Raw genomic sequence first — 25,118 nt, forward strand, 5'->3', positions numbered from 1 at the left:
TAACCAGGTCTTCTTTTTTAACAAGTTCTTTTTAAAAAGAGTATTACAGGGAATTCCTTATGTTTATCTTGTGGTATCTTGTGTGCAAGTGCAGAATTCAAATTGTTTCAGGCTGTTACATACTTTCTGTAATTTGTCACTGCTGGTGACACAGCAACATGTTTTCATGAAGTAAATCCAGACTTGTGCAGAGAAACACAGGCAAACAGCAGTGTGAGTAAGCCACACAATGTTGGCAAAGATCAAAAGCAAGAGATTGGTTACAAGTACCAGCGGGGAGTCCAGGGAATGAAGTCAGGTCGAAGTACGATCTGGAATCCTCTATCGACCGAGTTCCCAGGTACTGCCATCATGCCAGTCCTGAACTACCTGAGGTGGACGTGGTGAATAATTGCCTTTTAGATGGTTCAAAACTTCTGTATTTAATTACCACGATAACTGGTGAAGAATGACATGTGGCCAGCTAACGTGTAAATACTAGCTCACCCTGCCACTCATCCGCAGCCACAAGAATTACACTTTCTGTATAATATACTGGCTGATTTTTGTGTATTATTAATGCTCTCAGTATATAGATCTTATGAGACAGTCTCTTTCGTTTTTTACATACTGCTTTAAAATGTAGAGAAAGTACATTGCCTCATACAGGTAGTATTTTCTGTTTCCTTTTTTATTTTAAATGGCCCCACTGGATGTGATCAGAGGTTGTGTTTATGTAGAATTCTGCATTACGGAATTCAAAACCCAATGAAAGAACATCACTCCTTTTCATCCTTATTGAATCTACAGGTACAGTGACCATGCTCTTCTGATGTAAAGCAACATTTTGAATTTAAAATACGTGTACCGTACCAGGGATTGGGATCAGTATCCTCTTTTTGTTGAATTTAATGTGAGAAATTGTGACGTTGTAGAAACAAATTGTGATGTATTCTTTTAAGCTGTTTTTTTTACATCTGTGCTTTTAATGTAATGCAAGGAAAATTAGCTCTTGTCAATGGAAACAGTACTGATGACCATGTTCATAAAAGCGATTAAAATGGAATAATTTTAAACAGTGTGCTGAAATGGGAATAATTTATTAACAATTTGTGTTTCCTGTTTGTGCCTGAGTTTAATTTAAATGTAATCAGTAATTGAGAGCACATTCAGGTTATTTATATTGGTATTGTATAAATGCACATTATTCCTTTATAATGCAGTGATGCTTGAAAATATTTTTGAAATTTAAGCTGGTTGTTAAACAGCAAATCTATGTAATATGTAGCTCCCACATTAGTACATATTTAGCTTGTCTATTTATTACATTATGATTTAATTCAGATTACCATTGCATGTTTTTCCTTGTTGTTGACCTTCAAATTTAACAGAAAACCTTATCAAAATAAGATTCTGCTCTCTTGGGATTCTTTTGTGCAGTTATCCCATTTTCTAAGGATCTTTTCGATCTGTATCAGATAAATCTGGAAGCTGTATTGAGAAACGTTTTATCTGGTAATCTGGCGAATAAACCACCATTAAATTGGAGCTCTGAGTTTAATGCTGCTTTCTCCTATGTCCCACTCTCTTTGCTCACCATCTTCCTCCCTCTCTCTGTCTCAGGTGGCCATTAAGATAGTGGATAAGACTCAGCTCGATGATGAGAATCTGAAGAAGATATTCAGGGAGGTGCAGATTATGAAGATGCTGAGACACCCCCACATCATCCGTCTCTACCAGGTCTCTGTCTCCTCGTTAGCCTCAGCCGAGCCCGTCTCTCTGTCTCCCCATCAGCTTCTTGCAGATGTGTCCTTTCACATTTCGACCTCCGCTTCCACCAGATCCGTTTGTCTCAGCCCCTTTGCCCCTGCCTGTCTGTGTGTCTGTTGCATCATCTGCCTCTGCGAGGTCTGTCTGTCACATACTCCACCTATAGCTGGTCTGTTTGATTGCTTGATGACATAAACTGCCTTTCACATTGCTTGTTGGCCTGCCTGCCCGCCACGTGTCCGTCTGATGTCCTGCCTGTCTGTCCCACAGGTGATGGAGACGGAGCGGATGATCTATCTAGTGACAGAGTACGCCAGTGGGGGGGAAATATTCGGTATGTAGAGGTCAAGGTTCATGGATCACGGTCTAACGGCTACTTGACAGACCTCTGTCCAAGAAGGTTGTCTGTGATTTTGGATCACGAACATTAAAACTTAAGATATTTCAAAATGCTAAAGTAAAATAACATAGTATAAAATTATATTTTTGAAAAATCAAGTGCAGAAATAAGCAGAGGGTTTGTTGCCTCTCTCCAGATCACCTAGTTGCTCATGGACGAATGGCGGAGAAGGACGCTCGGCGGAAGTTTAAGCAGATTGTCGCGGCCGTCCACTTCTGTCACTGCCGCAACATTGTCCACCGAGACCTCAAGGCCGAGAACCTCCTGCTGGACCACAACCTCAACATCAAGATTGCAGGTAATGGGGGCGCTTTGTCTTCGTCTTCCCGCTGGCTCTGCGGTCAAGCTTCCTGCACCTACCCCCCCCTCCTCCTCCTCCCCTGCCTCCGTCTCAGCAGGCTGTGTGTCTCTGCAGACTTCGGCTTCAGCAACATCTACTCACGGGGTCAGCTGCTGAAAACATGGTGCGGCAGCCCCCCCTACGCAGCCCCTGAGCTCTTCGAAGGGAAGGAGTACGACGGGCCCAAGGTGGACATCTGGGTGAGTAAACTACACCCCTAAAGTGCTCCATGCAACTCACCACATACCCTCGCATTCTACCTACTCCATACATACGCCCGACGTCTTTCATATATCTAACACTCAACCCCACCCGACGGACCACGCTACACATTTACTGGGGACCCTACCTAACGCTACAGCCCTATCTCATACAACCTGATTCACACTGCTGCCACTTGACAGTCGGGTTTGTATTCACATTCACACCATCTCCTACCCCCTACCCCTGCCCAGATCACAGATCTCTGTCTCTGCAGAGTCTGGGGGTTGTGTTGTACGTCCTGGTGTGTGGCGCCCTGCCCTTCGACGGCAGCACCCTGCAGAATCTCCGGGCCCGCGTGCTCAGTGGCAAGTTCAGGATTCCCTTCTTCATGTCCACAGGTGAGCTTCGCCGCACTGGCCTCTTCCACAGACACTATTCCACAGCCCAGCCACCACTTCATGCAGTCCCTGCTTGGCAGGTCCTGTTTGATTAGATTCTTTGGAATTCAAGAAGAATTTCAACCTGAGTTCTGTGAAGACCACAGCATACTCCGAGAGAATTAACAAGACCAGGGGCATTCTTTGGTATATCTTACTGGTAAATTGTTAGCAGTGAAAATGTCTCTTACATTAGCAAAATGGAAAGTTTGTTTCATCGGGATCCACTAAGAGCTGCTCCAGTGGTCTGCCAGGGTGTCTGACTGCTCCCCACCCCATTTAATCCGAATTGTTGTTTTGTTAAAGCTTCTAGGAAAGCTTTTCCAAAAAGACGGATATCATCTTTCTGGCACCTCCTGCACAGGCTTAACAGAATAATGTATTCTGCATTTCATGCTGTGCTGTCCATCTGCACTTCTACAAAAAGTAGAATAACAGCCCTTCCATTGCTACTCATAGCCATGTATTTATATAAACCTGTTTAACATACAACTGCCACTTGTTCCACCTTCATGAACCTCCAAAAGGGATGTGGACTAAATTAACAAAAGGGAAATAATGTATCTTGTAACACATACTGTATTCATGTCTGAACCTTTTGATACATTCTGGTACAAGAGAGATAGGTTAAGTTTTATGCTAAAATGTAAAGTCATATCTTAATAGATACTATTAGGATATTCTTATGATATATTATTAGAATAGATATTAATCCAATGATTCATTACTGTGATGCACCGTTTCTAAATCTAAATCTGCTGTTCTGCCGTACATATATAGTTTACTTTAAAAAGTCACTGGGACACTTATGGAATATAACATAGGCCACCCTATTGTTTTTTGGCCATATTGTCTGTCACACCAGTATTTGTGTGTGTCAGTATTAACAGTGTGCAGCAGTGAGTCCGAGCACCAGTTTCTGTGTGTGTCGGTATTAACAATGCGTGTGTGGCATTATGCGGGGCATGTTCAGTGTGGAGGTGGAGCCCTTTTCTAATGCCTTGACAGCCACAGCTGGGCCAGTTAATTTCCGGAGCGACCAGCTAGCAGGACCTCAGTCCAGCTGAGAGAGGATGTCTGGGACTAGAGAGAGCTGGGGTCGAAGCAGATATAAGATGCTGCTGGAGCAACTATAGTGAAAAGCGTGTCTACCTGGAGAGAGCAGAAGACGGATTCAGGGTTGCAACTTATGGCCCCTGCAAGGGGAGAATATTAGACTGACAGTCGCGGAGGGGATTGTGGAGAGAGTGTTAAGGGTGCTTTTTTGTTTCTTTTTGTTTTCTTTTTCACCGGGACATGCTGCGCCTCTCCTTTCCTGTTCTGCTGTTTATCCTCACTGGGGCAGACTGAGCCTCTCCTCTCCTGTCCCGCTGTGAGGATTCACTGGGGCAGGCTGTTTCTTTTGGCCTCCAGGCTTTTTTTCTCCAGGCTGGACCCTGCTAAATAGGGACAGTTCAGTCTGGATGCCGCTGTTCCAAGCGGTGTGTTTTTCTTTTTTCCCCTTCTCCTTTTTTGTTTTTCTCTTTTTTTGGCTGACCTCACACTGGTGCATCTGCCCCCTCAGACAGGACATTGACTTTTACTGGTGTTTGCTGTGGCTCCTCCCAAAAACCTGCTTTGTTACAGCGTGATAACCGTATCTGACAGTATCAGTGATATCTGCGGGATGGTCTTTCAGACTGCGAATACCTGATCAGACACATGCTCGTTCTGGAACCCAGCAAGCGTCTCTCCATGGAGCAGATCTGCAAGAACAAGTGGATGAAGCAGGGAGATCCAGACCCAGAGTTTGACAGGGTGAGTTTCAGTGCACAGGAACTGATTTTACTCCCAAATTTAATGGATGCTTGTTTCACTGTCACACAACCGCACATACTCATTGGATGTGAATAAGTGATCAAGTGCTTAATTCTTTTCCTGATCTTTCCATCAGTTGATAGCTGAATGCGAGCAGGTGAAATCGGAGCAGCAGACAGAGCCCATTAATGAGCAGGTGCTTTTGGCCATGGTGGAGATGGGCCTGGACCGTGAGCGCACACTACAGGTACTGCCACAAGGGGAAGACCATGAGCACACAGCCATTCTCCCATAGTGCTGGAGACAGCACACTGTGGTGCTGCCTTGTGAAAAAGTGAGAAAGTAGGCATGCTTCCACAGTGATGAAAGCAGTAAGCACACTGCAGTGTGTCAAATAGTAGACAGTGAAAACATAGCTTGACTTCCACTGGGTGGGGAGACAGTGAGCACATTCACTAAAATACATTTATGTTGGGAAGCAGTGAGCTTGTTACGCTACACCCCCTGGAAGTGACTGAGCCACTGTTTTTTTTGTGGACAGTCAGCACAACACATTACCTGCCCCTGGGCATGTGCAGTGAGGCTACACCTGTACTGCCACTGGGGGAGATAGTATGCAAATTTTACTCCTGTCTTTGAGAGAAGACAATGAGCACACTATAACACTACCTCTGAAGGAGACACTGCTGCCAGTAGGGGGAAGACAACGAGCATGCTACTGTACAGTGGATATCAAACAGTTTTTTTTAATTTTTAATTATTTTACCTAAAGATTATCCATTTGATTTTCACTTAAATATTGTTGGTTACAAGTTCTTATTAAAGGTGAAAAAAGGTCTGACATGATTTGTCTTGATTTCAGCCTTTATATCAACAAAAGCTGAAATTTCAATAAGGGTGTGTAGATTTTTTATATCCACTGTATGTCCACTGGGGTGGGGGTGTCAGGGACAATACTGCAAAGTGGAGCAGAGACTGTGCCTCAGATTGTACCTTTACCCCTCAGGCAGGCTCTTCCCTGACCTTCTCATTTGAAGAGTATCCACTAGGTGCTAAAGTAAGAGAGCCAAAGGCACTTCCTGTTTCAAATTTATCCAGTGTACCTTGCTGCAAAGGAGTGTGTGGAGACCCTGGGGAAATTGATTATCCTGGCTTTCTAGTCCTCAATGATGGAATTGATTGCTTTTAGTTGCTGTGACAGTGGCACCCTGAAGGGACCACTGTTTGAAACACAAGGCCTTTAGTTCACCTAGGGGGAAGGAATGAGCGTGATTGTTAGTTGCTGGGTTCGATTTGAGAGGAGGGACATTAGGACACTCCTTCACGTGCTCTTGTTGTCTCCCTGTAGTCTCTGCACACAGATGCTTATGATCACTACAGCGCCATCTACAGTCTACTGTGTGAACGGCTGAAGAGACACAAGACCCTGCGCATTGCTCCCCCTACCCACAGAGCCATGACCTACCCTGGTATCAACACAGTACAGGTACACCCCAGAAGTGCCCATAAGAGCAGCACTAGAGAATGTACTACTACATTACTGCACACAGTTAGTGCTCATGGTATGGTACTGTATTTCCCTTACAGTCTACACACTCAGCTGGTCTCACTGTACTGTCCACACTGTACAGAGTACAGACTGCACTTTTACCTCTGTACTGTGCACTTAATAGAGTGCACACTCCACTGTCAGTATTGTCCTTAACAGTGTATAGGGTGCAGACTTTACTGTGTCCTGTTTAGACTGGAACCCTTTAAAGACAGTGTAGAGTGTGCTGTGTAAATATGAATGTTATATAAGCAATGGTGTCTTAACAATTCTTTTGTGTTTTAAAGATTCGCCTCTTCTTTCTTCTTATCTTCCCCTTTCTTTGTTCTTGCTCTTGCTCTCTCCATCCCATTTTCCCCTGGCCCCTCTCACTCCTACCGTCCTCACTCTGTCTCCGCAGGCGGATCAGCCCGGCAATCCAGTCAGTATCACTGTCCCTCATGTCCAGCTCATCAACCCTGACAACCAAATCGTGGAGGTCAGTGTAACACAGCTTCCACACACCCAGAGGACTTAACTCTTTCATACCATTCACACAATGCGGATACACATTTTCCTGCTATCTCCTTGATAGCCTACAACACTCATTCACCCACTTACGTTTGTGTGTAAAAAAGTATGCATGAAGTGATACCTGTTTGCCAAAGCATGACTTGCTCTTTGTGTCTCTTTGTCCTTTCTTTCCTCCCTCTTTCCTGCCTGCAGACGGATGGGGCGATGGCTCTGGACAGCGATGAGGGAGAGGAGCCCTCTCCAGAGGCCATGGCGCGGTACCTGTCCATGAGAAGGCACACTGTGGGCGTGCCAGACCCCAGGCCAGTCTTCCTGCCGTCTCCCACTGCATAGTGGTTTAGTGCATTTCAGGATTTCTGAGCTGCAGGCAGCTGCACATGTTGTACAGTCGAAGCAAAATTGTTTTCACTCCATGTGTCTATGTCGACATACTGAAAGTAAGGAAAATAGCTTGAAGTATCTAGCCTATAAGGACATTTTAAGAGCCTACAACTGGAAAAATGTTGTCAGACTGCAATACAACTGTGTGAACACTGCATAGTGTCGTAAACTGCACGTGATCATCATGCTGATGTGTTGGAACAAGTGAAAGTCTTTTGATTTGACCAAAATGTATCAAACGGGAATTTGGCAGGGGCAATCAGTCACTTAAGAGAGCTCCAGATATCAAACTGCAGTGTGTCTGATCAAGTACAGCAGGTGCTGAAAAAGTATTTTTGACGCCTAGAGAGGGGAATGGCGCATCACATGGTTTGAACTGTCCACCAGGCTTTGGACATATGCTGCACATATGCTTACCTTGGATTTTTCTACTTATCTATGATTGTTTTAGTGCATCGCCTATGCTAACTTTATATAATGGAGACAGTATCTTTACCTTCTTTAAAAGCAGTTGACAGCTAAAACAGGGATGCATGGAGGTGGGCACAGCATGATAAGATAGCTGCAAAGCTGGTGTCAGAAAACCTGAAGGATCTGGATCGCGGTTTATGACTGCGTTGTTGAAACAATAGCTGATTGCATTTCCAAAGGAAATGCCCTGGTAAAAGAGACGGATGTTGACTAAACACATATTGGAGGCATCAGAATACTATTATGATTCCAGGTCATAATGTTGTTCTGAGGACATACTCCCTTGCAGGAAAAAATAAAAAAGCAAGTTGCCTCACAGCTACAAACAAGCTTTGATAAGCTTTTATCAAAGCTTGATAAGATTCTCAGTAAAAAATCCTAATTGTGACTGGGAAAGCAGTACATAAAGACTTCCCATTTTAATGAACATGGAATTAGAGACCATTTGCTATGAAATATATTATTCACAATAAACAGCTGTGTTGCACCACTATGTTTTTAAGGGAAGCAGCTCTTAAAAAAAGGTTCTTGATTAGTAATATGGAAGAAACCATTATCTTGCCCTCATGGGTCATCAAGTAGAATGGAAAGTTTGCAAGTGAATGTGTGAAAGCTTTTCACTATAACCAGTGAAATTTACTGGAGACTTCTCACCCTGGCAGGACGGAAATGCAGGAGGAGCTGCAGAAACTGGCCCCTGGGTTCCCTCGCGTGGCTCCACAGCCCCCCTTCCTCCCACTGGCCCCCAATGTCAGTGTCATGCAGAATCTGATGCCAATGCAGATTCTGCAGCCCGCCACACAGCAGCTGGAGTATAAGGTCAGTGCGTGCGAATAGAATCAGCTCCAGCTTTAGGTCTCAACTTCACACACAAGCCTGCTGTGTACGCAGTGTGTCACAAGTACTTTACGTAAAAACTCTAAACTGCTGCCTTTTCAACTTGATTATGTGAGTATGGAGCCATAGTCATAATCCTGAACCCTGCTTTAAACCAGTGATAAAGCACCTTGTGAATTATTTTTTGGAGACTGCGTTTGAAGAATGGTGATGTCATAGGTACGAAGTTTGTCTAGTGGTAAATGTGCACAGTAGTGGTATTTTTGAACTAGTGGTATTTTTGAACTGTTTTGTCTTATTTACCTATCCGATTTGGAAGTGTTAGTTATTCATCAAGGCAGGTCATATGTCTAACCCCTCATATCAGCATGACAGTGAGGTCTAAATGCTCTGAAACATGCAGCTTTAAGAAACATTCCACTGTGAAGACATGAGAGTTAGGGGCACCTAGAGGAGATGTTTCTACTACAAGCTCGCAGGCTGGGACATGTTCTCTGACTCAAACACACACAATCCTGTCAGCATTTGTATTGATTGTGTGCCACTGCACGGTTGACCACTAATAAAATCCAACAAGGCTCCAACTTGGCAATGTTCGGACAACAAGGTTGAATCTGATACTGCTGCTCATCTCTCCACAGGAGCAGTCCCTACTCCAGCCTCCCACTCTCCAGCTCCTCAATGGAATGGGGCCCCTGGGCCGCAGGGCCTCAGATGGTGGTGCCAACATCCAGCTGCATGCCCAGCAGCTGCTGAAGAAACCTCGTGGCCAGTCTCCCCTGGTCACCAGCCCGGTATGTCTCTTAGCCAAACATGTTTATCTATTCTTGTACCATTTCTTATTTACTCTGCATGTCTCTCTGTATGTGTGGCTCCAGTGTTCTCTCTCTGTATGTGTGGCTTCAGTGCTCCCCTTGTGTCTTTGTCTGTTTCCTTGACTATCTCTCTGTCTGTTTCTAGTGGTGTCTGTTACTCCAGCCTATACCTATGCCAATACTGCCTTGTCACCTGCCTTGTCTTTCTCTTTCCTCATATTATACTTCTTGAATTCTCTCTCTTTCTCCCCATTACTGTCTTAAAGTTCGTGGCCCTTTTTCTTTCTGTCTCTGCTGGTGACTAGACAACCTACGGAAACTCACTTCTAAAGTGTCTAACCTTACCCCCCGGTCTCTGCCAGCATCCTATCCCAGCCGTTACCCCTGTGGATGAAGAGGGCTCTGATGGAGAGCCTGACCCTGAGGCAGTCCAGAGGTAAGAGAGGTAATGGGCTAGACGGAGGGCAGGCAAAGGTGTGTCCCAGGCCTCATTCTGTATTAGTACAGCTTCTAAAATGGGAAATACCTCAATGGAGGAGCAGGAGGATGGCCTTACGCAGACTCAGCCATTATTGAGCTCAATACAGAGCAATGCAGTGTTGGGTCTGCCCCACAGAACTAACAAACTGCTAAAGTATTCTAATCCTTTTATACATTACAGCTTCACGTAGTACATGGTAAAGGTAGGTCTGTTTCAGGCTCAGGTGATTTTCACTGTATTCTGATCTCTTCTTCTCTTAACAGGCTATGAGCAAACCAATTACTGCTGTTTTTACAAATCCCATTCTTTCATACTTTAACAGACCTTGAAGCAGTTTGCAGTAAGGATGGAGTTCTTTGAGTGCTGTGCTGTGCTGTTTGCACCACCACCAATGCCAAAACACTCCATTTTACTTTATTTTCCCAAAAATAAGATGCACCTTTTTTCTTCCAAGTTTCAGTGTGGTACAATCAGCCTTGGCTTACATTTGAATACAAGTAAAAAAGAATCAGAAGCTGATCAGGTTGCTGACATATTTACCTCAGGAGTGCTGAACAGTGTTGAAATGTACTGTAACGGATTGCCATTTTGCTTGGTTCCGGCGTGTTATGATTCTCATAAAAAAAACGTTTATATGAATTTTTAATTATACAAAGTAAACAAGAAATCACTGTACGTTTTTTCATTTAGAATGAGGTGATCCTTTGTCTTTAAAAGTAGTGTATTATTATTATTATTATAATTATTATTATATAATTTTTGTTCACCTAATCATTTAGCTTTAGCCTAGGTTACATTACATATCTGTTTGCTTTAATCTTATCTATTCAAAAAATCCTCCTATCTGGAACCCTTTACCCCCGAACCCCCACACATTTCTTCTGGATAGGAGGAAGTTTACTGTAATATAGTATTTTAAACTCCTCACCATTTTCCTTTATTTATTTTAAACCATGAGAACCTTTATTTCATCTCAACAATTTCTATTCAGAAAGGTAACTTGTGCTTTGTAATGTTCTTTTCCTACAGTCCAAATTTCTGGGTGCAGCTTATATTCGGTTGAATACTTAGTCATACCACAACTTTTTGCCACATTGTCTTTCTTTTCTGTTCTTTTATGTTGAATTAAGTTGTAATTCAAAACTCTTAAAAAATCATGAATCTTAAAATTCACTATAATAATTTAATGTATTAATTACACTATAAAGTACTGTCTAGAACCTAAATAAGGTTTATAAATAATGAAATATTTAGAGAGAGAACACTGGAGCCACACATACAGAGACACAGAGGACTACTGAAAGAAGTAAAATAAATATTTAAATATTTTAAAACAGAGGCACTTCTTAAAAATAGTCCCACAAACAGTAAGCTTCTGTAACTGCTCACGGTTACAGAAATTAGTCAGAATGTTATATAATTATTCAAAGTGTCTGTTCCACAGGCTGAGTCAAACCATCTACTGATTTGGGTCCTGGGACAGTCCACTTGTGCTCTCATGCTAGCACAGATCGTGACCTTGGGTACAAATATGTAGGCTGTGACCAAGGTTCAAAGTGCGAGTACGTAAGGGCTTAAAAGTGATCACTGCCTTTTTTATTTTCTGACCCCTCCTCTCCTCTCTTTATCTCTACCTCTCTCCCTCCCTTAGGTATCTGGCCACCACCTCGAAAAGGCACACCATGCACGCCATGACCAACTCCCCTGCCGAGGCACCCCCCGATCAGCAGCGGCAGCAGAGTTCTCGCCCTCGAGTGTGGGCACAGCACCTGCCACTGGAGCAGCACTGTCGGTTAGCATGCTAAGCTAGCACACAGGATTGATTCTGGTGTTGACTCACTGGTTCTGCACCCCATACATCGACTGGACACTGAGTGACACATTATCTGATCCTGGTGCTTGCACACTGGTACTGGGCCTGATACACTGACAGCCTAAAGTGACTGACTCAATCACACTTGATAACGGGGCCTGATAATTGACTCATCGGTTCTCGATGGAACTCAGTAGTTCTCAATGAAGGGATTGTAATGCGTTTTGTTTTTAGGTCGAGCTATAAGGATTGTAACACTCTCCACTTGCCCACGGAGAGATTCTCTCCTGTCAGGCGCTTCTCTGATGGAGCTACAACTATCCAGGCCTTCAAAGCACACCTGGAGAACAGCAGCATCATTAAACAGCTCAAACAGGTACAGCATCAAGCCTCTCTACATGAGTGTCATCCTGGTGCAGTGTCTTTCTCAGTCTTCGTATGTGTCTAGAGCTGCAGTGTTTCTATTGCGATGGTCTTGACCATCTCACTGTCTCACATCCAGCTTCCCATCAGATTGTCTTCCTCCTCCTGTCTCTGTGTCTCCTTTAGACCACTGTTGAGTCAGAACTTTCTTTATACGACATTGTGAGCAGTTACACAGTCTAAGGTCTTGTTCTCTCAGAAATCTGCAGGAATACACAGTTATCCTCCCTCACTCAGGAATGTGAGCAGTTATCAGTCTGAGCTCTTGTTCTCTCAGCACTCTGCAGAAATACACAGTTATACTCTCTCTTTCAGGAGTGTGAGCAGTTACAGAAGATGTATGCAGCCCCTCAAGATGAGCGGCTCCTGGAGCACACACAACAGCAGCACATTCTCTACCAGCAAGAGCAGCAGATTCTACACCAGCAATTACAGGTACAACACTGCCTTGCAGCCTGTGACAGGGCCTGCACTGACACAACCAGTACAGGCCATGTGTGTGGCTGTGTGTTTATATGGGTGTGTGTGAGCAGGAGTGTGACTGTGCGCGTGTGTGTGGGTGTGTGTGAGCAGGGGTGTGACTGCGTGCGTGCGTGCGCGCGCGCGCGTGTGTGGGTTTGTGTGAGCAGGGGTGTGACTGCGCATGCGTGTGTGGGAGTGTGTGAGCAGGAGTGTGACTGCGCGCGCGTGTGTGGCTGTGTGTGAGCAGGAGTGTGACTGCGCGTGTGTGTGTGTGTGGGTGTGGGAGTAGTCATTTAGGCAGTTGACTCCGGTTTTCTTGGAGATCGGGACAGTGGTGGTTTTCCTGAAGCAAGAGGGGACTGTGCATTGAGTGAGGGAGAGATTAAATATGTCCGTGAAGATGTCCACAAGGTGATGTGCGCAGGCCTTCAGGACACGATATGACATTCTAAAATGTTGCACATTAATTTCTACTGAACGTTATCAGATCTTCATGTGGTTACTAGTGATCTATAAAGGAAGTCTAAGAGAACACATGTCACCAAAGGTTAATTTATTTAATAAACAAAGTCATCCAACATTCAGTGTTCCTGTGTAAAAAAGCTAATGCTCTCTCATAGGTTTAACTATGGTCAGCTGTGTGAGTCTTTTATTAAACAATTGGGCTGATTTAGGCCAGCACTGTGCTGTATAAAACTCACAATCCCCCATGAAATTGATGAAATTCAGTGGTGAAAATATGCAAAACTTCCGAAAATCTGAAAGGGAGCAAATACTTTTTCATAGAACCTGAGGGGTCACCCTGATTCTGCCAAGATCAGGCTATACTTCCAAAAAAACAAAATATTCTAAAAAAAAGATCAAAAGTGAACTTTTGATGTGGGAGTGCATTTGGACATGATTCATTATTTTGGTATGTCGGGATGAGGTATTGGGTCATGACCCAAGAAGGCATTTGAGTTTTCCCTATACAAGCTGCAGGCTTGTGCAGTATGTGCTGTTGGGGTGGGAGAGAAGTGTTGAAGTATGTGTTGCTTTTGTGTTGGTGCACAGGTTAACCAACATCTGTGTATTCACATTGTCTTCCAGGAGTGTATCCGCTCCCCTCAGCCCTCACCCCCCCTGCAGGCACTGTCACTGGGACAGCACGGAGAAGCCCAGCCCAGCCTGCTCACTCACCAGCTACAGAGGTACTCGAGACCATTACTGTTCTAATATTACTGATTGCTTTTGTCAGGTTCATGACTCTTCATGGTGTGTAATCTTGAGAACATTCATTCTTAATATTCAGTGCTGTGCAGTAGGTAGCATTGCCGCCTTGCAGCGCTAGGGCCCTGGGTTCAACTGCAGACCTGGGATGCTATCTCCATGGCATTTTTACATTCTCCCCATGTTTGCGTGGATCTCCTCCAGGTGCTCCCGTTTCCTCCCATAGTCCAAAGACATGCTGGTAGGTTAATTAGCTTCTGGGAAAATTGGTGTGAGTATAATAATAATAATTAATAATAATTGCTTACACTTATATAGCGCTTTTCTGGACACTCCACTCAAAGCGCTTTACAGGTAATGGGGATCCCCTCCACCACCACCAATGTGCAGCATCCACCTGGATGATGCGACGGCAGCCATAGTGCGCCAGAACGCTCACCACACATCAGCTATTAGTGGGGAGGAGAGCAGAGAGTAATGAAGCCAATTCATAGAGTATGTGTCTGTCTCTATGTGTTCCCCATGATGGACTGGTGTCCTGTCCAGGATGTATCCTGCCTTGTGCCAGTTGCTTGCTAGGATAGGCACCAGCGGTTAGCAAATGGATAGGTGGAATACTAAGTTCTGTACTGTCTAATCCTGAACACTGACTAGTGCTGTTCTCACTTGCACTGAGAATGCCGATACAGAATACTGTGATTGATAATGATGTTCGTTGATTAGTAAGAATTACAGTAAGGATCAATGATCAGTAATATTATTACTTATTATTAAATAATAACAGTTGAGATAGTGCCATGCTGCTCAATAATGTTCTGCAACATTGAACAACGCTGATGAAGGTTGATGGATGTTCCTACCTTGCTCTCTCTTCTTGTCTCTGTTTCTCTCTCTTTTGTTTTTCTCTGTCCTTCTCTGTTTCCTACTCCTTTATCCTTCTCATTCTGTTCCTCTCACTCTCCTTCCTTCACCCATCTCTGTCTTCCTTCTTATTCCTCCTCTTCCTCCTTTCTCTCTCTTCCTGCCCCTCTCCGTCCGGCTGTTTATGCTGGGACCATCAACTTTGCAAAGCTAATCCTGTAACCCTGTCTGTGGATAATACTGTACTTGAGCTTCAGTCTAAATTGAAAAACCTTGGGGTGATATTTGATTCTGGCTTAACATTCGACCCACATGTGCAGCATATTGTCAAAACATTTTTTTTCACCTCAGATATGTCGCTAGACTACACCCTATGTTATCACTTACTGTGGCTGGAACACTTTTGTCTTCTCCCGAATTTACTACTGTAATGCGCTACTCGCTGAGGTATCTAAATCCACATTGAACAAAGTCCTGTATGTTAAAAATTCGGCAGCCAGAATCCTGACCAGGTCTAGTGCAAGTGATGACATTACTCTTATCCTGGAGTCCTTGCACTGGCTTCCTGTCAAGTTTCGTGACAACTTCAAAATCCTTATGCTCACCTGTAAGGCTCTGCTTGGATCCTGTCTGATCTATTATCGCCCTACTCCCCATCTCGCAACCTTCGCTCTCTAATTCTGCTCTCCTAACTGTCCCCCAAGCCCGTCTACACTCTATGGGTGACAGGGCCTTCTCCTGTTATGCCCCTAAGCTCTGGAACTCTCTCCTTAAGGATATCAGAGACTCACCTTCTGTAAACTAGACTCAAAAGCTTTCTTTAAAAGAGCCTTTACTTAACTGGTTCCATTCTTTACCCCTCTGCTCCACTGTATTTATTACCACCATCTCCTCTGCATATTCTCATTGTGTTTACCTTCTGTATTTTTTATTGGTTATTTTTAATTGTTGTTGTTGTTGTTGTTGTTGTCATTCTGTAAAGCGCTTTGAGAAGCCACCTATAAAGGTGCTATATAAAATAGTTTATTATTATTATTATTACGCTTCAGGTTGCGGATCCAGCCCTCCAGCCCCCCTCCTACACACCCCAGCAACCACCTTTTCAGGCAGCCCAACCAGAGCCCTCCTCCCGGAAGCACAGCCATGATGCAGGGGCATGGTGAGAATCGCTCTGTGTTTCTGTATTTCCTTTTGTCAGAGTCATAGGCATCGGCACTTGACCCTGGTTAGGGTCCACAGTATGCAAACATGCAGGTGTGGGAGCACACTGGTTTCTGCAGCTATATTTGGGTACCCTTTTCTTAAGCCACAGCAATGAAAATATAAATAGGGTAAAGGTTTAAAATAGGGAGATATTTCATGTGTTTTACTGGCACCCTTATAATAGCAATTGTTTGAATGAGGTCCTAAGGAGTGGTCCTACTAAAGTGCTCACTTTGTGGGAATCCCACTGAATCGACATATCCAGAGGTCGAAACAGACCTGGCCTGCACTTAAATGGGTTTGTGCTTCCACAGTGGTGTTGCAGCGTGGATCTAGTTTTGTTTTTGAGAAACTGTTTGGCTCTGTGACTTTAAAGGGGAGTTGCAGTCCCAATTTCTCTGTCCTGCTGTTAAAACTCCTTAACAAAATGAATTGATTGACAGTTTAGCAAAAATTTACAACTTCTGAATCAAGCATGAAATCAAAAACCGTGTGAAAGTACTGAATAATAGTGTTTGCAAACCCCTGGGCTCATCATGGAGAGTTCCCATGAATTAATGTGAAGTGTCCCTTCCTGTTCACTAGTCACTGTAATGACCAATGTAATACAATGTATGAGGGAATAAGGACAGGTTGTGCAGCTGACATTTCACTGCAGAACTATTCTGTAGATTCTCCAGTGGTCCAGATTTCAACCCACCCAAGCAGTAGAACTAATAATAATTACTTACACATTGCTATCCTGGAAACTCCACTCAAAGCACTTTACAGGTAATGGGACTCCCCTCCACCACCACCAATGTGCAGTCTTCACCTGGTGATGTGACGGCAGCCATAGTGCGCCAGTTAGCTCACAACACATCAGCTCTCAGTGTGGAGGAGAGCAGAGTGATGAAACCAGTTCAGAGATGGGGATTATTAGGAGGCTATAATTGGTAAAGGCTGGGGGTGGGGGGGTTGGCTAGGATACTGGGGTAACACCCCCTATTCTTTTCAAGAAATGTCCTGGAATTTTTAATGAGCACAGAGAGCCAGTACCTCATTTTAATGTCTCATTCGAAGGATGGCACCTTTTTACAGTATAGTTCATGATCACTAAGCCGGGGCGATCAGACCCACACAAAAAGCAAGGTGAGCGCCCTCTAGTTTTACCACTGACACCTCTTCCAGCAGCAACCTTTGCTTTCCCAGGAGGTTTCCCCATCCAGGTACTGACCAGGCTCACACCTGCAGAGCTTCAGTGGGCTGCCAGTTGTGGGTTGCAGGGAGATTTACAGTGCCTTCAGAAAGTATTCAAACCTCTCTTCTTTTTCCACACTTTGTTGTGTTATAGACTTTCAAAATGGATTGAATTGATTCCCTTTTGCCATCAATCGACACACAATACCCCCTAATGACAAAGTGAAAACACATTTTTAGGAATTTTTGTGAATTAAAAAAAAAATAAAAAACGGAAATCTCCCATTTACATAAGTGTTTAGACCCTTTACTTTGACACTCCAAATGGAGCTCAGATGCATCCTATTTCTTTTGATCATCTTTGAGATGTTTCTAGAACTTGATTGTCGTCCACCTGTGGCAAATTCACTTGATTGGACATGAAAGGCACACACCTGTCTTTATAAGGTCCCACAGTTCACAGTGCAAGCCAGAGTAAAACCCAAGCCATGAAGTCCAAGGAACTCTCCGTAGACCTCCAAGGTAGGATTATGTCAATGCATAGATCTGGAAAAGGGTACAAACATTTGGGAATACATTGAAGGTTCCCAGGAGCACAGTGGCCTCCATCATTGTCAAATGGAAGAAGTTTGGAACCACCAAGACTCTTCCTAGAGCTGGCTGTCCGGCCAAATGGGGTATTGGTCAGGGAGGTGACCAAGAACCCAATGGCTTCTCTAACAGAGCTTCAGAGTTCTTGTATAAAGGTGGGAGAACCTGCCGGAAGGACAACCATCTCTGCAGCCCTCCATCAGTCAGGTCTCTATGGTGGCTAGATGGAAGCCACTCCTGAGTAAAAGGCATATGATAGCCCACCTGGAGTTTGCCAAATGGCACTTAAAGGACTTTGAGAACATTGAGGAAAAAAAGATTCTCTGGTCTTATGAGACAAAAATTGAACTCTTTGGCCTGAATACCAAATGCCATGTCGGGTGAAAGCCAGGTATCGCACATCACCTGGCTAATTCCATCCCTATGGTGAAACATGGTGGTGTGAACATCATGACATGGGGATACTTCTCAGCAGCGGGGACTGGGAAACTAGTCAGGATTGAGGGAAGGATGAACAGAGCCAAATACAGAGAGGTTCTTGAAGAAAACCTGCTCCAGAGTGCACACAACCTTGGACTAGGGCGAAGATTCACCTTTCAGCATGACAATGATCTGAAACATACAGCCAAGATGACGCTGGAGTGGCTTCGGAACAAGTCTCTGAATGTCCTTGAGTGGCCCCGCCAAAGCCCGGACTTGAACCCCATAGAAAATCTGTGGAAAGACCTGAAGATTTCAGTTTACCGATGCTCCCCATCCAATCTGACAGAGCTTGAGAGGATCTGCAAGAAAGGATGGGAGTAACTGCCCAAATCCAGGTGTGCAAAGCTGGAAGAAACATACACAAGAAGACTCACAGCTGTAATCGCCGCCAAAGGTGCTCCTACAAAGTACTGAATAAAGGGTCTGAATACTTATGTCAATGGGAGATTTCAGTTTTTTAATTTTAATAAATTTGCAAAAATTCCTTAAAACGTGTTTCACTTTGTCATTAATGAGGCATTGTGTGTCTATTGATGGCAAAAAAGAATCAGCTCAATCCATTTTGAAATAAGTCTACAACACAACAAAGTGTAGTTGTGTCTGAAGTAGAGGGGTCTGAATACTTTCTGAAGGCACTGTAGCTGCTGGTTCTCTCGCTCTTGCTTTTTAACCCCATCTCTCTCGCTGCAGGTGGTCCCTCCTCAGTGCAATACCAGCATGGCGCAGCTCTGTACCAGCCACCAAGTGGTAGCCCTCCTCCACCCGGACTATCCCGCGTTGGACTCTCCCAGCAGCAGCCTGGCCTTCCCCGGAGCGTAGGCATGACCCAAGGCCTGCCTCCACAGCAGGTGACCATTCAGGTGCAGGAGGCGGAGCTGGGGAGTGGAGCACAGCGGCAGAGCTTCCTGTCTACACCGTGTGGCCATCGAGTGTTGGGGAAACAGCTGAGCGCCGACAGTGCGGAGACACACAGGTACACGCTGCTGAAGAACTGAGAGACTGCTTTCCAGCACATGGCTCACACTGTAACACTGTGACATTTCGTTGCTTGAAATGGACATAAAAGTTGAGTTCGAATTATTTTGATTGAAATTTGGAGCGGCCAAACTTTGGAACCCTACTTATGATCACTCTTTGTTTTAAAAACTGATAGCAACTGATAGCTGCGACTCTTGTTCTGTGCAGGAAGAATGACGATCTGCAGTCATCTTATTGTAGGCTCATTGTAGGCTCCACAATGCCTTATAGGAGCAGAAGGTGAAATCATCACAGGCTTTCAGGTGCCAGCAAAGAAAATTTCCATTTTCAGTGAACGCCAAGAAAGCCCTAGCCAGCTAATGTCCATCCTTCACTTGGAGTTGTATGTTGCCATTTATAATTCTACAAGTCATAGGTTTATTCCATGCTGAAAAAAAGAAGAAAGAAAACACAACGTTTCGGCCGTGCAGCCTTCTTCAGTTCAGCATGGAATAAACCTATTACTTGTTCCTTTGCAGCCTACGCATGCTGACGCAGCTACCCACCTGAATTTATAATTATATATCGGTGTAATAGAGGTCACAGTCAGTTAGCTGGGATAAAATCGGCTATGTCTGGGCTGTAAGGCTTAACCTGCATTCTGAGAAAGCACACCTAAAGGGTAAGACACACAAGCTTTTGATTTGATGCATTTTCAGTAGTAAAATTGTATTACTTTAATATTGTATTAAACTTTGAGTTTTTTTATTACATATAAACTTGATTTCCTTGTCATCATGAGCTGGCAATCGCAAGCTCTCGTATGAGCATCTGGCAAATGAAGACACTTGCTCTTCTAGCTCATTTACACCCACAGTCAGTGTGTTTAAGGTTCAGTTTCTAGATGAAGACACTGTTCTGTCACAACTCCCCCAACCCATGCAGCTCTTGGCCAGGTCCAGTGGGGGGAGACCTCCGTGTTTGCTGGTGATATCACCCGGACTCAAACTGGCACTGTGTGGACTCATAGGGCTTGTCCTGTTAGAAGCTCTATTCAGTGGGCCGCTCAGGAAGCCCTAAATGTCTAAATGTTTAACCTTTAAAATAAGGCATGACGGAGAGTAACTGTATTCTTTCTTTGTGTTTTCCTCATGTTTTCCCTTCCTCTCTCATTTTTCTCCCGTTTACTCATGACTCCCCACTGCCCACCCCTGTTCCTTCCCGTCCATGTCCCGCAGTCGCAGTTTGGGCCGGTTCTCGTGCTCCACAGGCTATGACCCAGCTCAGTGGCACCCCCACCTGTTTGGGGAGGGGGGTGGCCGGGGGGTGGCTGCGGCGGCAGGAGGATATGGGCCCTACTTGCAGGGCGCGTCTCTGAAAGTGCCAGGGCTGGAGGCCTACCAGGCAGTCGCAGCAGCAGGGGGCTCGGCAGCTGGGGGGGGGTATGGGAGCCCCTCGGCTCTGCAGCAGGCCCTACTGTCGCCCACCCCCCCAGAATACCGGCCTTCACAGCACGTAACGCCAACCTTGCAGGGCCTGCTGTCTCCCCGACACTCGCTCAGTGGCCACGCTGACCCCCGGCTGCCCCCCCAGGACCTGGCGGCATTGCTAAAGAGACAGAGCCCTCGACCGGCACCCCCTCCTGCACCCCCCTCTGCCCCTCAAGACTACAGCGACATGCTGCTGCTGCGCCACCTTGGCCAGGGAGACTCCATGGAGCCCCCAGGCCCCCCTGGTCCCGGGCCCCAGCCCCATTACTCCCACCTGCTCCAGATCCGGCCCCCGGATCGCAACCCCCCCACATTGCCACATTCCGAAAGCATGGAGGAGGACGAGCCGCCGCCTGCAGCCTACCCCGATGGGCTCCTCGTCAAGGCTGGCGTTTGTGGGGACCCCGATGGCCTGCTGGGGACCCCCATGCCCTCCACAGCTCCCTACAGCACACCTGCACACAGACATGGCTACCTGCGCACAAGCTCCACAGCCAGAGGTGAGGTGCACATGGCACACATAGTCTAATGTATGTGCTGCACGCTGTACACACTGAATACTACAGTAACTGTACACACACTGCACTATTCACACAGGACATCTTTAACTGTACACACTGGACACTCCAGTAACTGTACACAGTACACTGGTTACTACAATAAGTTTACACCCAGTAAACTGTACACTCTGACACTACAGTAACTGTACACACGGTAAACTAAACACTGAATATTACAGTGTAAGCACACACAGTACACTATGCATACTACAGTAACTTCTCACAGTACACTGGATACTACAGTAAGTTTACACCCAGTAAACTGTACACACTGGACACTCCAGTAACTACACAGTCTGCTGTTCACCCTGGATACTATAGTAACTGCACAAATAGTAAACTGTACGCAGTCCACTGCACACACTGGACACTACAGTAAGTGCACATTTAGTACACTGTACACACTGAATACTACAATAAGTGTACATATAGTCCACTGTACACACTGCACACAACAGTAACTGTACACCCTGAATATTATAGTATGAGTACACATAGTACACTGGACACTTCAGTAACTGCAAACAGTACATTGTACACTTATATGTACATATGTACAGTAAGTGTACATATCATCCACTGTACATGCTGGATACTACAGTAACTGTACGCACAGTTTACACAAAGGGCACTAAAGCAACTGCACACATAGTATACTGTACACGTACTGGACTCTACAGTAACTGGGTCTATATGAGTATTGTCCAGGTGAGATACAGACGTGTGCTCAGTGTTTCTTTCTTCGGACAGATTCTTCTGCTGGAGAGCATGTTGACCGCAGGACCCCAGGGCAGGCCATGGAGGTGCCTGACCACAATGGTGTTACCTACCCTTCCCGTGGGACTCAGAATGAGGGCTATCGGCCACGTGGATCTCTGCAGCGGCACCACACCATCCAGACCTGCGACGACGCCTATGTGAGTTCTTCTGTCTCTCTGTTGATCCTGACCCTAACCCCATTTGAGGTTTAAAAAATAATTTGTGGACCCCCCCCCAAAAAAAAATGTATGTACTTTGAAGAGAAAGGGTCAAAATATTTTGCTTTGTCTTTTTTTGTCATGATTAGAGTTAGATTTGAAAGACTCAGAGGAGCTGGGAGTGATATGATCAGGTGAGACCATTGGGAACAGCATGCCAACACTCCACATGGAGAAATCAAAGAAACTGGTGCCACCAGCTGGTTTCTCTCTGTCTAAATGAGTTAGACTGGACAGAAAGGGTCTGCACGTTGACCTGTAATGTTGCAGTTATGGCAATTGTTTAGAAAATTGTTCAAGAGCCAGATGGATATCTCAGATGCGGATTTAGGAAAGTGGGCAGTCAGGTCTAGCTATGTCGCCCACTTTATTTGGTCAAGCAGTGGCCATTGAGCCTCTCCTCTCTGAGCAGCCAGGTCTACCTGTGTTGCCCAGTTTTTATGGCCAAGCTGTGGTCAGTGAATCTGTTCTCTGTGCATACAGGTCTACTTGTGTTGTCCAGTTTCCACGGCAAAGTTGTAGTCACTGGTCCTGTCCTCTCTGGGCACACATGTCTGCCTGTGTCACCCAGTTTCTATGGCAAGGCTGTTATCAGTGAGCCTGTCAGGTGACAGCCATGTCTGTCTGTGTCATCTGGTTTCTGTGGCCAGGCTGTTATCACTGAACCTGTCCTCTCTGGACAGCTAGGTCTGTGTTGTCCAGTTTCTGTAACCAAGCTGTGATCTTCCGTCCTCTTACTCTCATTATGATTATTTCAGTATTCTTAAATCACTCACTCTTCCTTCTGCCTTTCTCTCTCTAATGCAGGACCAGGCAGATCCTATGTCTGGTATGAGCCTACTGGCTGGGAAAGCACTAAGCTCTGCTCGGATGTCTGACGTCATTCTCAGCCAATCATCTCTCACAGGAAGCCAGCAGCTGCGCAACCGGGAGGAGACAGGTAGCAGTGCAAAACACACTGTAATACACTACAACACACTGTGAATACATTGTATTCTACTGCACGCACTGTAATGTACTTTAGCTGCGCTTCTCCAGCTTTTCCAGATTGAGGTGTTCTTAGCAGAATGCCATCAAATGTATCTTTTCTGTGTTGTAATACTAACTAGATATGCTATGTGTCTAGCACTAATTATGATGTCATAATAATAAGTGCATGGTATGCACATCTAAAAAAATAATACAGTTAACAAAACACATTTAGTAGTCACACAAAATGTAAAAACAATACTAAATTAGACAATTGAATGTGCAATTCAGGCTCCACGTTAGGTTTGTTTCTGGGGTACTTACTCGTTGGAAAAGGATAAAATCCCTTGACGTACAGTGTAGATTTCAATCCAGTACACACACTGTCCTAGACTCACTTCTGTAAACTGTATTACACCCCATACTACACTTCAGTACTCATCAGAGCTCTTTCACACACTGTGGTGTACTACACTGCCCATACACACTCAGACCAGGTATGAGTAGTCTCTTTCTCTGTCTTCTCTCTCGACAGGTGTGGTCTCTGTCTCTGCCTCTACCTTCCTCTCTCTTGACAGGTCTGGTCTCTGCATCTCTGTTTTCCTGTCTTTCGCAAGGCCTGGTCTCTTTCTCTGGTCTCATGTTCTTTCTCACTGATGTTCTCCTCCTTCTTTCTCTCAGAGTGCGAAGTGGAGGGCGGAGATCTGAGTGAGGGCACCCAGCTTCATAGCACCCCCTGTTACCCCTCCTCCTGTACGAGCGACATGCTCCTCAGCTACAAACCCCCTGACCTGCAGTACAGCATGGAGCAGGCTGGAGTCTAACTCAGGTCAGAGTCCAAGTGCGAATGTTGGGTGATGTGTTTGCAGTGTCAGTGTGTCAAGGAGGCATTTCTTTTTTTGCAACGGACAATTCTTACAGAAGTTGGTTTTGTGTTTGTTTTGAGTAGGGGTTAGTAATACAACCTTTCCAGTACCAGCCCCGTGTTTGCAGTCTTTTAAGGGTAGGTGTGCGTCAAGGATGAGTGGACCGTGGCACAAATGGAAACACATTTCCCTTGAAGTGACTGCGGGGCCGAGCAACTCTTGGAACAAAGTAAAGTCCTGGCACTAGGACACACTGGCTGGTCACGTGATTGTTCGCAATGAGTCTGAGAATGTCCTGGAGGGACGCCTTCTGGGCCCTGTGCTGCCTCCTTTATCTGGAGGAACAATGGTCGTTTATTGGTTGAAAGTTTCACGGCCATTTAAGAACCATGTGGGGTTACCCTGCCCTACCAGTTCCTGACTGGCTGATCAAGGTGGAGGATGAGTAACAATGCTCTCTGACATTAGGGTTGTAAACAACTTGGGATGAGACTTTCCCTTGGAATCTCCCAGGCAGAAAGACACCAGAAATTACCATTAGGGTGGCTGGAGAGTCTCAGCCCTGGGAGTTCCTTATCAGAAAACTCTTATCAGACAGAAAAAACCTTAAATCTGAACCATATGGGATGGCCTCTCTGTCCAGCACCACTGAGATGAAGAAGACAGACTGGGAAGGGAGCAGCAAACTTAATTCCTGTATTATTAATAAGCCCTGCCGCTACACAGTGTATTTCTCAACTTTCCCCAAATTATCTTTTTCCTACCTACATCTCTAGTCTTACATCCTGCAATAACTCAGCTAAACTGTATTTTCTTTTAGGGTACTGTAAAAATCCAGTTGTAGGATTTGTGTGAATGTACTGCCACAGATACTAGTTTATAAATTGTATTAGGAGTCAATCCACAGAATAACAGTCTGCATGATGGAATGAGAATGCACTCATTACTATTATTAATACCACATTGTGTACATAAAAACAGTCAAAGCAAATACAGTTAAGGACACAATCTGCCTAGACATAAACGATAGTTTTAAAATAAAGTTCAAGTTCAAGTTTTCTTAAGGGTTCTTATATATAACATATAACAGATATAACAGGA

At 45.0% G+C, this 25,118-nt stretch overlaps 1 protein-coding gene across 2 annotated transcripts in view; it reads left to right on the forward strand.

Moving 5' to 3' along the window:
- Positions 1-25,118, forward strand: part of sik3 (SIK family kinase 3) — a 41,693-nt gene that overhangs the window by 13,186 nt on the left and 3,389 nt on the right. The window contains exons 2-24 of one of the 2 annotated variants that reach the window (XM_088620166.1): positions 1,603-1,719; positions 2,020-2,083; positions 2,286-2,447; positions 2,565-2,689; positions 2,968-3,091; positions 4,809-4,927; positions 5,064-5,174; positions 6,276-6,413; positions 6,877-6,954; positions 7,182-7,291; positions 8,504-8,660; positions 9,320-9,472; positions 9,856-9,929; positions 11,626-11,766; positions 12,022-12,163; positions 12,526-12,645; positions 13,762-13,862; positions 15,792-15,901; positions 18,889-19,171; positions 20,394-21,145; positions 21,956-22,122; positions 22,990-23,122; positions 23,833-23,980. In XM_088620166.1, coding sequence (XP_088476292.1) covers positions 1,603-1,719; positions 2,020-2,083; positions 2,286-2,447; positions 2,565-2,689; positions 2,968-3,091; positions 4,809-4,927; positions 5,064-5,174; positions 6,276-6,413; positions 6,877-6,954; positions 7,182-7,291; positions 8,504-8,660; positions 9,320-9,472; positions 9,856-9,929; positions 11,626-11,766; positions 12,022-12,163; positions 12,526-12,645; positions 13,762-13,862; positions 15,792-15,901; positions 18,889-19,171; positions 20,394-21,145; positions 21,956-22,122; positions 22,990-23,122; positions 23,833-23,975 — 3,624 coding nt within the window. In that variant the 3' untranslated portion in view covers positions 23,976-23,980. The remainder of the gene's footprint in view (positions 1-1,602; positions 1,720-2,019; positions 2,084-2,285; positions 2,448-2,564; positions 2,690-2,967; positions 3,092-4,808; positions 4,928-5,063; positions 5,175-6,275; positions 6,414-6,876; positions 6,955-7,181; positions 7,292-8,503; positions 8,661-9,319; positions 9,473-9,855; positions 9,930-11,625; positions 11,767-12,021; positions 12,164-12,525; positions 12,646-13,761; positions 13,863-15,791; positions 15,902-18,888; positions 19,172-20,393; positions 21,146-21,955; positions 22,123-22,989; positions 23,123-23,832; positions 23,981-25,118) is intronic. The other variant, XM_088620167.1, reaches the window with a different exon arrangement.

The sequence above is a fragment of the Lepisosteus platostomus genome, chromosome 25 (assembly GCF_059453375.1).
Source record: "Lepisosteus platostomus isolate fLepPlt1 chromosome 25, fLepPlt1.hap1, whole genome shotgun sequence".
Classification (NCBI taxonomy): Eukaryota; Metazoa; Chordata; class Actinopteri; order Semionotiformes; family Lepisosteidae; genus Lepisosteus; species Lepisosteus platostomus.